The 15,144-nt window shown below is 32.9% G+C and overlaps 1 protein-coding gene across 15 annotated transcripts in view; it reads right to left on the reverse strand.

The window, feature by feature from the left end:
- The window catches only part of PTPRK (protein tyrosine phosphatase receptor type K), a 566,917-nt gene that overhangs the window by 25,919 nt on the left and 525,854 nt on the right, over positions 1-15,144 (reverse strand). For 6 of the 15 annotated variants that reach the window (XM_060283348.1, XM_060283337.1, XM_060283341.2 and 3 more), the window contains 6 exons: positions 13,580-13,609; positions 8,501-8,661; positions 6,672-6,707; positions 4,728-4,739; positions 2,240-2,424; positions 438-525 (listed from right to left, as the gene is read on the reverse strand). In XM_060283348.1, the coding sequence (XP_060139331.1) occupies positions 438-525; positions 2,240-2,424; positions 4,728-4,739; positions 6,672-6,707; positions 8,501-8,661; positions 13,580-13,609 (512 nt within the window). Of the gene's footprint in view, positions 1-437; positions 526-2,239; positions 2,425-2,446; positions 3,867-4,727; positions 4,740-6,671; positions 6,708-8,500; positions 8,662-13,579; positions 13,610-15,144 lie in introns of those variants that run through there. The other 9 variants (XM_030853499.2, XM_030853498.2, XM_060283346.2 and 6 more) reach the window with 6 other exon arrangements.

Genomic DNA, 15,144 nt, shown 5'->3' on the forward strand with positions numbered 1-15,144 from the left:
ATGGAACACCTGGGGTTCAGGCACTGGCTCCAAGAAAGGAAATATGGTATATGGAAAGAATAACACTCCCACCTTGAATAGGTTTGGTGGAAGAGTTACAGCAATTTATCACTGAAAAAATCCTTCGTATTTGTTATTCTAATACTTTCAGCTGTTAATGACACCCCCATATATTTATGTACAAACATAAAATCAAGCGGCACGTTATCTCCACAGGGTGAAGAGTCTGAGTCAATTAATTAATGAGGATGGTGACAATTTCTGAATCCCTGCCAATAGCCAATGCTGTTCTAATATTAAATGGATTATTTTATGAACAGATGTGTCACCCTCTGGGATTTTTTTAAAGTTTAAAACCATATAAGGAGGAATTGCAAATTACTCTTTATCTTCTACACACAGTATTTACATTCACCAAGAATTGTAAGAGAACTTACACGCTATAATGTTTCCATATCGGTTTTTTGCTCTATTTTGATCTTTTTTAGCTACATCCCAAGATGCTGACTGTCCTTCAAAGAAGCTCTAGAAAAAAAAAAACCAAAATTAACAAGCGCACTGAATTTAATTCCTTTTCTTGAATCAGGTCTGTTTGTTCTGAAGACAAAACAGTAAAAGCCATCTTCTCTGGGAGGAAGGGAGTACTACAGCAGTAAACAAGTTCAATTTTCAGACCTCAAAGCTTGTTTGTTGGACTCCTACTTGCTCATCTTGGATTGGACTGAGTTTAAATTAAGGACAAGAAACAACTTTAGGGGAAAAAAAGGACCTTGAAAGTATTTCAAATTTAAGATCACTATAACTTTGTGAGATGGAACTAGAGGAAGCATCAATAGCTTCAAAACTACTTTTAATGAGCATCTTTCAAAAGTATGCTTCCTTTAGCATTTCTAACAGGAAAAAGAAAACCTGTTTTCTCCCATAATTATTCACTAAATCGTGTGCAATACACCACATTTCAGTTTCTTTGAAGATCGTAGAAAGGACTGAGTCTCTACAAGAGACCATATGGAAATTAAAAAGAGCCACTATCTCCAAGAATCTTGGAACAGATGAAATTGTTGATTGGTTTAATTACCATATGCAGCAATTTAAAATATGGGTATAGATTTCTTTTTGCAGAAAAACTTAAACTTTGCTCAACACAGGAAATGGGGTCTTCAAAGAGTCAACGGTCTTTGAAGCGAGGTACACAGGAATATACATGTAATGAACAACAACAACAAAACAAACAAACAAACAAAAAACACCCCAGCTCTGGCAGAATATTGTAATTCCTTGCACTATTTTGTTAACACAGCATAGTGTTTCCTGCATATATCTAAAATCAACATTCAAAATTCAAAAATAATTTTACTCATTCCTAAACTAAGGTATAACAAGTAATCTTAAATTAAAGGTAATGTTTAGAAGATTCCTTACAAAGTTAGATGTATTTTAGGTGGTCTTTCAAAGTAAAGTACTGTTTGTTCTCTTTTACTTTACATATGTGTGTACAGTGGGGGAGGAACTTTCTTGTACACCCCAGACTGATATTTCTCAGTAATTGAAAAGTGTCAGAGGAACTGTTTCTTTTTTGCTATACTATGTTTATTGGGATGTTTAGTTTAAATCACTTCTTTTGTAGTATAATCTTGGTATTTTGGTTTGAGTAACAAGGGGCAATAACGATGAAAGAAGAATTTCCCATGTCCTTTTTTGGGCTTCTTTTTGTTGTCTGGATTTTCCGCGCTCTGTTTTTCTTCCCAGCCTCCCTCAACCTATAATCCTCAAAACAAAACTCAGAGTGACAAGTAGTACATTTAGGGCAAAAAGCTAGATCTTATGTCTCAACAGAGGGTCAACAAGCAAAGAGGCAGAAAAGTATCCACTGCTTAGGTCTTTCAAATAGCAGAACCTGCAATGATACAATGGGACTCAAGGTATCTTGCTATGGATTTTTGAGCGGGGGAAATATAAAGTCTAACAAAGTGGTTTTTAAGTAACAGTCAAATAAATTATGGGATCCAATATTTTTTTATTTCTTAAAAGGAATTTTGACCCAGATATATCCCCAGGAAGTACCCTTTTCTTTCAATCCATCTACCCCCCTCTCCTCATATGTACACTTGATTGTACATTTACAGAGAAAGGATTAGACAGTCGACAGAGTATTCCACTGCTTGCTATGTTAAAGCTGTTACATGGCGCTGGGTATCATGGTTAGAAATGAAATTCAATATAGTATTGAAACTTTCACCTCATATTCCTCTTTGAACCCGTAGCTGTCTGATGTCTTCATGAGATTAATGTGCTGCAGTAAGTCGGCTACCCTGATAGCTGGGTGCAGCTGTCCCGTCTGGTAAGGGGATTCTGTCCCCTCACACAGGTAGCGAGGTACATCTAGAAGACGACTGGATTCTGCTGTAGCACTGTGGTTCTCATCTGCCATTTTTCAGATTCCAGAAGATTAAAAAAAAGACAAAGTTACCTTGTTTAATATATATCTATGCAAATAAGATTTTAAGATCTTATGATCTTTCTAATAGTAGGAGGAAGGGAAAGAAATATAGTATAGACCTAGGGCAGCACCCCTATAAAGACAAAGGCTTTTACTTCAGCTCAAGGTAGGAGGTCAGGGTATATTATGTGTCTATCAGTAAGACAATACATGCTGTGAGATGTAGAGGGAGACACCTGATCCACTTTTAAAAACTATAAGTGGGAGATTTTGCTGAGTTCTGACTTTTTCTTGTACCTGCAGTCAGAGCAGTATAGAGTGGGACCAGAAGATCAAGTTGCCAATTGGAGAGTGTTTTCATTCTTGATTAAATTGAACAAATCCTTTCCCACCCATATCCCAACCTCCCTCTAGGCAACCCATCCCCACAGGGCTGCTCTTCTTGCCCTGCGGCCGTACTATGCCCTTCCACCTCTGGCTTTTTACCACGATACACTCCCAGACTGGGAAACATGAACATTCTACAGAATCAGCCCCTGGGCCCACTACGTCTGCTAGCCAGGTTACATGTGCATTTATACTTGATCTCCATTCCCTTGGTTTATTATTACTGTTGTGTTTTTATTGCTGATACATTTTGACTTTTCTGGCTACTGTATAAAAGAAATGGGGGTATGTCTCTGGGGCAAAATATTTAGGTACTTCCTCTGGAATTCTTCCTCGGCCCATTGAGGCTGAGCTACAAAGCACCTGCTTTGTGTTCCCATGGCCTCCTGTTCTCCAACATTCATTTCACTTACAATGTACTTTAATCATTTACTTACTGATCTATTTTCCTCACTAAACTCTCAATACTTAGCATGTAGAGACAAGAGTCATATTTTTCTCTTTATTCTTAGTGCCTGGTGCAAAGCAGTCACTCAATACATATTTCAATGACTCAGTTAGTTAGAAATCTATTAAATCCCTCACGACCCACATTTAAGTATAGGCCCCATCTCAACTGTGTTGTTAGCTTAAAATGAAAAGAAACTCTTAAGTCTCTGTCATAAGAAGGAAGAAAAGAACAAGAACATTTTACCTCTGAAAAATAAATATTACTTTAATGACCACAGTACTAATCATTACAATGAGAAGAAGCATGCTTATAGTTACCACATTTAAACTTACCATGTTAAAAAAAAAACAAATGTTTGAAGGGGTGTTACTTTAGAAAACATTACACTGCCATACTCATTAACAGAGGAGAAAATACACTCTTAGGGGAACTTTTGTTTTAATGATAATGCATACTGTAGAGAATGATATTTAGTTAACAGTTAAACATATTTCAAGTGCTGGTACATTTGCCTGTTCTATCACCAACTCTACAAATAGGATATGGCAAAAAATGAATTGTTGTCCCCATGATAAACATTTTTTCTTCCTGGAGAAGGAAAAAAAAAAAAAGAACCCCACAATCAGATTTGTATGCTTCTATAATTTAGGTTGATTGCATTTACTTTACTTTCTCTTATTAGGATGAATGCAGTTTTTCTTTTTGAATTTACTTCTAAAACTCTACATTGAACTAAAAAAACAAAACTCTGCTGGATTCTGTTGTGACCTAAAAACACCCAAATGAATTAATGCTCTTTACTCTGGTTTCCCACTCCTCTACACACAAACGTTTGCTAGCAAACATGATTTATGAGAGTTTCCTGTTTTTTCTATGAGACAACACTCAATTGATCTATCTTTGCTAAAATATTGTAATCAATACACTGACATAAAGAATATATACATCTCCCAGTAAAATTAAATTCAGAAGCCACCGATTTGGGCACTACCACAGAATATAAAGCTTAGGATGAGAAGTAAAGAGAATAATGTCAGGGAGGCAAAACGCAATGACCCAAGCTGGAATAAGGTAGTCAGTGCTCTGTGAAGCAGCCCCAGAGCACACGTTGTACCTGCTGGAGCAGTGGAATATTTACATTTGTAAAAGGCTCAGTGAGAAAAACAAAATTCACCCATATTCCAAATCTTACATGATTATCAACATGAAGTAGACAGTGCCTTTTGTTTTGCATTAAGCTTTAATACATTAGTACAATGAGCAGTATTTTTTTAAATTATCACATATGAGTTATTAATCTCTATACATTTCTACCTCATTAAATTACCTAATAATGTGACTAGAAGTAAGAGTACATGTACTAATCATTATCCTTATCACACATTTAAGAATAACTTCAAATATTTCCTTGACGGAAAGGTTGCCTAGAGTTCTTTGTAATACACTTACCAGTTATAGGGACTTTAACCCAATGAAGCAGTAGAACACAAAAAACAAAAATATGAATCAATACAAAAATTTCTAACTTCTTTTTAAATCAGTAAGCAGATATTAATATCAAGCAATATTTGAAGTGACTTCAAAAATTGCTTTATAAATACAAAATCAGCTGGATGCAAAACAACTGTAAACACAGTGATTCCAAGAATGATGAAAAAATGCAACAAATCATTTCTAAATCTGGTATGATTAAAGAGCTTTTTAGCTTTTAAGAAGAAACATAAAAAAAAATCAGCTTGACCTTCAAAGTGAAATAAAATGCACACTGACTGTTTAAATGAACAGATTTTATAATTCTATTGTGTTAACTCTAGCCTTCCTTAAACAAAAATATCTTCTTTCATGGGGAAAATTGTTACAATAGTCTTTTAAACTTTATACATTATCTCCTTTTCTCTTTACTAAGCTCTGAGGAAAAGGTATGGTAAGAAATATTATATTATTTTACAGATGGAGAAGCAAAGACAAAGGTATTTTCTTGAGTTCATACTGTGAGTCCACAAGAGGACTGAGACTTAGACCCAATTCTACATGTCCTTGAATATTACTGTAACGAAATTTTAACAGTGAGGTAACTATCTTTTTCCTTGAGTTTTTAATAACTTAATTGAATTTAACTTATTAGTTTGATGCTGACAGCATTCTACAGCTCTCAACAGAAGATGACGTTTTCAGAGGCATTTGATGCCTCCCAAAGATCATGATTCCTGGCTCCTTCCTACATGATCAGACCATCCCTTGGGGCAAATTCCCCAGCTCACTTCCCTGCCATTACTGGTGTGGACATCAAAGGGAGAGTGAAATCAGAGACAGATTCTTTTAGAATATATCTTTAGATTATAAAATTATAATTTTTAATAATTATTTTAGTGAAAAAGAGGTATATTTTGCTTAACTGTTTTAGTTGTATTGTTCCAACATATTTTTAAAATATAATTAAACATTGAATACATGGATAATAAAAACATGCATAAGCTAATGTTTTGTGTTCAAAGAAATTTAAATATAAAACATGAGAACTGGGAACTTTTAAGATACATTTATCTGGCAATTTCTACATTTCTCTGGTTAAATCTTAAATATTAGAAGCAGGGGGGTCAAACTGATAAGACAACTTGCGAACATATGAGCGAGCTGGTCATGAATCATTGGTGTATAATTAGTCAAGGAATAGAGTACAAATTGAAATGAAACTCATTCTATTCATAAATATACCGTTGGATTAAACATTATTTTAATTTTAGCGCTGAAAAGGTCTTATTCATCACTAGCAATATCAGTTGTCTTGGATGTTATATAGTGGTAAATCTTGGCTTATTCTAAATTTTTTGAAAGATAATGCTTATGTAAGATGCACATAGAATGCAAAACTCCATATCAATATTGTAGCAACTTTACCTGCATTTATAAAGTCTTAACAAAGACAAAACTAAAGCAAATGCACACATTCCTAATGTTTACTTGGAAATGTGTTCTTTAGTTGCTATAAAATTAGGAGGATTTAGAAAAGCCCTTTAAATCAGGTAGATTTTTATATATAAACTAATGATTCAGGTAGCACTGGCCCCTGAAATGTGTGCATTTGGGTTCATTCTACTTACTTGCATGTATAAACATTAGGTATATATTGGGGGCCCTTGTACTTTCACTCCAAATCTAACAGAACCAAGAATGAAAGAATATGTTGTTTTTAAAAAAGCATACCTTACTAATTTGAAATGCACTAGATCTAATTGTGTTGACCACAGTTGCTCTCTTTGATAAAACCAGGACTATATTTTCGAAATCAAACTGCTTCCTGTGCTGTAAATAATTACTGCGTGGACAAAGCTATAACCCATGCAAGGAAGGGTGATCCATGCAAAAAAAGATGACAAAGAATTAGGGCCTCACCTAACACAGCAGTCGGCACAAGTGGATCATTGGGCACTGTAGGAAAACAAAGCTCATGAAGGAACATATTGCCCTAAAGTTGTATTTTATGCTCTTTTTTCCCTTTAAAATAGATTTATCATTTCTTAAGAAATATATCTATTAAACTTTCTTTGATTACTATAACCTGCAAAGGTAAAATTCTCTTTTTCAAAGCCTGGGTTATCTCAAAATACCAGGAAAGGTGCATCTATAATTATATTTCAGTAGTCAGTTCAATTTTAAAAGCCAAGAAGATTCAGCATGACATTATAAGGATTATAAAATTAGGGGGGAAAAACATGTATTTTAGATTTATCAAGTGTGAGGTACTTAGAGAAGTAATTATCTTATATTCATTCCAAATAAATATTTTTAGTTAACTTTGGGAAATAGATTTAATCCTTTCTCCAAGTTCATAAGTGTATATTTATAGTTATACTGCTAAATTCAAGCCTCCTAATAAGGTACACAGTCATTAGATAGAAAAGCTTTGGAAACAAAAATCCTTTCAAATCCTTAACTGATTAATTTTTAAAGCAAGTGGTTAGAGAGATGATACATCTATATTTTTAACAAAACTTACTTTCAACAATAATAAGATTTTATGTTTTTCTCTATCATTTATCTTATAGTGAAATGAAAATAAAATAGATCAGAAAAGCTCTATCATTATTAAAACTAAATCCAAAATGACTCATTACAACATTTCTAACTAATAATTTGGCCAATAATTACTAAAAGTTTTCACCAAGCTGAACATTTCAGAAAAAAATCCCTTTCTGAAAAGCCATAAATGCACACAACCTACAAATACTTTATTTTCTCAATCTTACCATTCCATATATTTATAATCTGTATCGAAAATAATACTTCTATTGTTTACTTCTTTCCTTATACATGTGTTTCCCAAACTGAGGTAAACATACCTCTGGGACCTGTGACAAAATGCCTCTGTGTACACAAGGCCAAGGATAAACAAAATTTGCCTTCTTCAAATACCAATTTTACTTGGGGATTTGAAGAGACAGGTAATTTAACTTAAAGTAACAAAATAAAGACAGTGCTATAGAACAAGATATAAAAATCAGAGAAAAATTGAAGATAATAATATTGATTGTGAAGCAGTAAACTACTTCAGAGGTAATATTTTAAAAGACAGTATTTTAAAAGATCTGCCTTCATAGATCAACATGAGGAATTCTTAACATGGATGGGTGAATGGACGGATTTCACCGTTCCCTGCCAATCCCTCAATTCAAGTAAACTTTTGGACTTCACACCAGATACTTAAGTGTTTGTAGATTCCTCTTTCCCCTGGTTAACTTTTTATTACTGAAATTCTCCAGGAGTCTATAGAATAATTAAATAAAATAACTTTCCCATGCCAATAACTCCCAGAAAGAATTATGATATTTCTTATCTCAAAAGGAACTTTATCTTACACAAAGGAAGACTCAAATGGCAAAACAATTATAAAAAAATTCTGACATGAACTAATTTTATGTAGGCAATCAAGTATATTTTAACCTAAAGCAATAACATAAGATTTGGTGAGTGGTATATGGATATGTCTTATAACACAGTAATAAAATTCATACAGTTTGAAGTTAAACTAAATCCAATATCAAGACTGAAAATAAGCCTTCTGATAAACTCCATACTATTCTATATCACTTTTTCTCTTTCCAGCTACTTTTCCCATCTCTCTTTCTTATTTCCCCTCACTATTCAAAAGGTAATGTGTTGAATTCAGAGAGACATTAAAGATCTTTAAAAATCTTTGATTAAAATTTTGATGAACAACTTACATCTTGGACTAAAATTATGTTGGTCCATGAAGGTGATGGAAAGAGGGTCTTCTGCATGCAGAGTGCTCTGATCAGCATAACTTCGATCCATAGCATTCACCATGTGCGTCATCTCCTGCCGGGTGTTCCCCAGAGCATCTTTGCGTTTTTTAGCAAGCTTGCTGCCAAGACAAATACCAAAGGGAAACCTTAGCGTGAGGCTTGAAGGAGAGTTGACACCAGCAGTAAATAGTTCAGGGAAGCCCGAGGATAAGAATACAGATTTGGTTTAGAAACTCTAAAAACATGTCATAATTTCAGGAATTAAGTTTGACATCCAAATGATATTTGTTGATTGCTATAAAATTGTTTTGTCATATGGATATTTCAACATTCAAGCTGTCAACCCAAATGTCTCATCACTTCTTCTATTTTATCATTAAAATAAATTATCATAAAAAAATAAATAAATTATCATAAAGCATGACTATACTTTATTAGAACAGTAAGTAAATACTTCCTTAGTAGAGTTGCTCAAGGAAAACTTAAGCTAATGCTAAATTTTGGTTTTCCTCTGGGTGATTAACACGCTTGAGCAACTTTTAGAAGTTCTTCTGGGGGAAGAACATGACTACTTTTTCAAGTATATTTTACTATAGTCATCCAACTAAAATAGATAAAGAAATCCCATTCTTCAGTCTTTGTTCTATTGTTCAGTAAAAATGCAACATGTAGAATTAACATATGTAGCAATATATTTATAACATTAATCCAAACCTAACCTAGAAACTTGTAGAATCAACCGCAGCTAGATATAATGCAAATACTCAGGAATATATGGGAAAATTATATACTTTATAAGGAAAGTACTTTAAGAAAAGTTTGGAAAATGCTATGCAGAGGTATTATGCAAATGATCATAATACTGGATGACAAACATGGTCAAATCCTAAAAATGTGTTTCAGAACCCCATGGCAGAGTACCAACTACAGAATGGCCTTACGAATGCGGCAAGGCAAATGACACAGGGGATTTGGAAATTAGCAGAGTTAGACTTTTGAGCTACTCAAACACTGATATCTTTATCTTACATAACAAGGATGTGAAATACATTCTGGTTCTTTGTGAATGTTACACATGAAACATGCAATTAAAAACCTATTAAAGGCATATAAAACATTTATCTCACATTAATAAGGCACTCTAAAAAGAAATAAAGAAACTCGAAATGCCTGTAGTAGCCAGATTATGTTTCTAAGTTTATGGCAGCAGTTTATGGTGCTTTGGAAGTATTTTTTAGTTGTTTTAAGAGTAACATTTCTCAGCTGGATTATTAGCTAGGATAAATTCTTCTGATTCTCATGAGTATCTGTACTAGAGTAAATATACTACAAATACCTAAAAAAAAAAAAGACTCACTTAGTAGTTGTGTTTATGTCCAAAGGCTTTTCCTTTAGAAAATTAATCTGATGATTTGAGAGCTACTCATGTGTAAGATATTTTTCTTAGAGAATTATAGTACTTGGCTTCAGGTGTACATACCCAACAATACCCAATATACTGACATAGCAGATCTGATACCTAAGTAAGATAGTCATAAACTAGGCTTTAGGGATGGAAATGGCATTAATTTTTTTAGAAATAATAATAATGATAAGTATTATCAATAAGAAAACAATGACAAAACTGTAACAAGAACTACCATCACCATCACGACCACTACACCATCACAACCACTGTCACCACCACCATCACTACCACTACACCATGACAACCACTGTCACCACCACCATCACTTAGTAGCAATATTTACTCTATTCACTGAAAGATCTCTTGTCTCTTTTTTCTAGGTTAGGAGGCAAAAACCCTGTAAAACCCTTACAGGTTTCACACAGGGAATATAAATAGTGCTGCTGCCAGTGATGAGACACCGCATAGTAGGGTGGGGACTGCAGAGAACTGGAGAGCAGTTTAGGGGGCAACTTGCCTAAGTGAATATTGGCATTTGAACCCAGAGCTGAGTTTCTCATTTTAAAATTATTTTTAAAGAGAAGTCATGACTCTGAATATTTATGTTAAATTTCCTTATTCTTTAAAGTGGTTCTATTTTTTGAAAGAATGTGTGGGGCAAATTACACATCAGCAGGTCATATGTTAGTCTATAGGCTTCACTTTCTAAACTCACCTCTAGGACATTTCCAAACTTACCTCTTTGACCTACAATGTTTTTTTACCTCTAGTATCTGGTTAACTTCCATTCTGTCTTGCCTCATCAGGGAGACTTCTCTGACTGAACCCAATACAACCTGTCTCAGGTTAGGTTTCCCTGGTAGGTATTTTTATAGCAACATGTTTTCTGCCTATAATAACACTCACCACATTATTATTGTGAGTATCCTTTTAATTGTTTTCCCCACTGTATGTTCCATGAAGGGAAGGACCATCTGTATATCCCTAGCACTTAGAGCAGTGTCTGGCATATAGCAAACACTCAATAAATACTTGCTGAATAGATGAATTAGGTCTGGTATATGCTTGGCGCTTGTCATGTTAACTCAATTAATTCTCAGATCAATGAACTGAAAAAGCCATGAGAATTCTAATTGTATAGATGAGCTCACTCAGGCTCAGACAAGTTAAATAACTTGCCCAAGGTTATTAATCTAATAAGCAGTAAAGAATGACCTGTTTCCAAGGCCTAAGCCCTTATACTATATCCAGTTTCTCACTTGTTTTTTAAATTGCCACATTACCAAGTGTACTGTAATATGAAGCATCCATTGCTCTAGGAGTTAAACATTAGTTGTTATAAATTTGAGAATAATATGAATGTAGCACAAATGTTTTGCCATTTTAAAGTTAAAAAAATAGTTTAAGAAATAACTTCCAATCTTTGTTTCTTGGATAAGAAGAAAGGATGAATTCATTCCTCAAAAAATTTGAGAGATTGAAGTGGATAAAAATAAGGCAACTTGAAATTTGGATTAAAAATAATGTAAAAAATTTGAAGATGGATAGTTCAAGGCAAGTGGAAAAGATGTTTAAATTTTGAGGCTTTACTTTAAAACGTAAAATTTTAAACATATTTTATGATTGAGGAAAAATAAGAAGTAATGAACTTGTCAAATGTATGACAGGTAAAAGTTTTCATGGCACTGAAGGTAATCGACAAATTATGGGTGAATATATATAACCTTTGTTAATATCTGCCAACTGTACACTATCACCTTGGTTCTTATACCTTAATCCTCACAACAACCCTGTGAGGTAGGCTTTAATTCAGGTTATTACAAAAGAAATAAAAATCAGCATTAGAGTTAAGTGTTTTGATCAAGAACTGACAGTTTACTATGATGATGCCAATGAATTCTAGTTCAAAGATCACACCTGGTTTTCTTTTAAGTTTTACTCTATTTTATTTCTAGTTTTATTTTAAAAATGTCTAATTCATAGTAGCTTCACTACATCTATTTAAGCAGCTTTTAAAAATATGTCTGTGGCATTTTTTTCTAATTATGATTGATAATGCCAGTAACCCTAAGTATTACAATGACAGTATCAAAACCTACTACATAGTCTAGAATATAGAAATGCTACCTATCAACTAAAAAGGCAATCCCATTCTAACATTATAGATAAATGGATGGCTAATGGTAAGCTTATTGATGTTCTCATAATTAAACATTTATTGATTCCTGCATGTTTGATGCTTTGTCTCTCTCTGAACAACCAGCATATATAATGTACACTTCAGGACAGTTAAGCAAATCATTTTGCAACTCCTTGAGTTTGACAGATGTGCAAATGACTTTCATTATCAAAACAGCCAACAGCATAAACTTCTGCAGGTGGATATATGGGTGGGCTATAAAGAGGAAAAGTGCTCCATCATTGTATGAAATGGTACATTTAATTACCTTTGGCTTCATCAAACATGATTTAACAAGGATATTATAATTCATCAAAATAAGCTAGGAGTACTGCTAGTTTACACCTGCTTATTTTAGCAGATTTTAAGAAACCAAATGTTTATAATATTTAAAATGTTGGCACAATTCCGTTATATTCATTGAGACTCTTACCAAAATTTTTAGTAAAGCTAGCTTAAATTTACCTAGTGAAATAATATTGTGGGATATATGCCCCAAAAGTACTTAATCACCATCCTTAAGTCTCAAAATTTTGTGGATCAAATACTGATCAAGCAAAGACCAAGAAAACTTTGTTGTATCATTCCTTTGGACTGGATGAATACCCTGGAATTTAAGGTAATAAACTGAAAATGATTAGTGAAATAGAGTGGACAATACTCGCCTTCGTCATCCAAAGTAGCATTTCATACCTAAGCATAGGAATAGCTAAAACTTTGGAGGACAAAAGGAGATATGTGACACCTAGGTGTGTTTTGTGTAGGTTGACAGGTTTTCTTTTTCTTTTTTTGGTCTTGGTTTTACAAAATCATTTTCCTATTTAAGTCATAATAAACAAACTCAAAATTTCTTCTCTAAAAAGAATTTTTTATTTCTTTGTCACTGCAACATTATGCTTTTAGCAGCCCAAAAGGTGTTCTGAAGCTATAACCCATCCTGGATTCCTGGAAATGTGGAGAGAGATGTTATCACAGTAAGACCTGACCTGATTCACATTCTGTGAAGCTATTTTGAATGTTCTTCTATGAATACATCACTTGGCTCATTTTGTCAAACATAAGTGTTATGTAAAGATAGGTATTAGTGAATTACAAACCCTATCTCTACTTTACCAGATAGTGAGACATCACATTGATAAGGTACAGGTTTGACTTAAGTAAATAAATGATGCTTTAGGCTGTAGACTATGGCTACTTATGGAAAATTGTAAATAAAAATTAAAAGTAGCTGAACATACAGAAATACAATATCCCTTTTTAAAAAGATTAACAAAATAGGTTAATAGGTAAACTTTATAGTTTTAGAGTCCAGGAAAACATATTTTTTGAAATGTCACCAAAATTGCAAACATTCTGTTTTTTGGTTTGGGTTTTATTTATTTATTTTTTTGAAAAGGGATACTGCATCTTTAACACATGTAAAGTCATATATCACCCATTTTCTACTTACAGGTAGTAGGAGTAAGAATAGTAGCTCCTCCTGGCAAGCAAATCACAGACAGTGGAAAAAGAGAAGCAATGGTGAATGAAAAGCGTGACTCTGTCACATTCAATAAAGCAGAAAAATGTGCGTTAAAAAATAAAATAAAATAAAATAAAATTCATGTTTTTTTGGTTTGTATTTCAATTTGCTCATGCATTGGTTAGATATCTTTTGCCATGCAATTAAACAGATACGCAATAGAAAATAAAATATAAAATACATAATTTGGAAAAAATAACATGCTGACTTTTTTATAGCCAAAAAAATTGAAAAATTAAATGGATTGTGTATTTTCAACATGCAGTTAAGCGTAATATCATCCATTACCATCTAAATGTCATGACAGATGGAACAGCTGTGTATAGAACTTCTACACTAAATTGGCTATTTTTTTTTAGATACAAAACATAAAGATCTATTAGGTTAATACAGAATATATGCAGAATGACACCTAAATTTCTATAAATAAGTCATTATATCTTATTAATACACAGGTACATACATATATTATGTGAATATACATATGCACCATACACTATATACGCACAAAGATATTTCTACAGTAGATGTATGTGACCATGATATCACACACAAACATTTACTGTACTGAAGCATAATTTCAAATTTATGTTTTGAATTATTAATGTACTCATGCTGCGAATTTAAAATAATACATAACCAATGAAAAAATGGCATACATTTGGAAATAATTCAACAGTGATTAAATTAAAATGACATTGCGTTTTGAAAGATGCAATATCCCTTTTCTTAGCCTAAAAACTTACTTTATATACACCCTTAGCTGTAGAATTTTACTAAATTAAATTCCAAACCATTTCTTTATACAACAACCAAAAATACACAGATTTTTTTTTTTCAACATGAGAAATATACCTACAAATACTATTCCCAGTGAGGGATAAAGTCTTGAGAAACTTAACAATTTCCCACAAAAATAAAGATCCTAAGGGGCTAAAATAATTTGCTTTTCCATTATTTTTATTATAAATTTGTGTTTTAGTATATAATGTAGGGAAACTACATTATATACTAAAATTGTTAACTTTGATACTAACCAATACTGTTATGTATCTATGCTTTTGTGTATGTATAATAAACATATTTTCGATTGTCATACACAATATATGTGTGACACACTACATACAACTAAAAGTCATTACAAAGTTTCTTAGGTAAGTAAGGGATTCTTAGTTATATTACACACTAGAAGGTAATATATCTAAACATGTAACTTCATCTATCTATAAAATTGCAACTTCTCTAGTCCTAGAGGTAGTGATGAGGAAGAGAAACAAAAGCCCTAGGATACTTTCTAGTAGAAGACAATCAATTAAAGCATAATCATGAAAACTCAAACATTAAACATTTTAATAGAAAGGCTCATTTATCCAACCATTTAAAATATGAACTAGAAAAAGAATGTGATGCATTAGGCAATTTTAGAGAGCTGTCAGAGCATTTTACCCACACAAAAAAAATCATGCTTAGAGATTGTTTTGGTGTACTTTAGA

The sequence above is a fragment of the Globicephala melas genome, chromosome 14 (genome assembly GCF_963455315.2).
Source record: "Globicephala melas chromosome 14, mGloMel1.2, whole genome shotgun sequence".
Lineage (NCBI taxonomy): Eukaryota > Metazoa > Chordata > Mammalia > Artiodactyla > Delphinidae > Globicephala > Globicephala melas.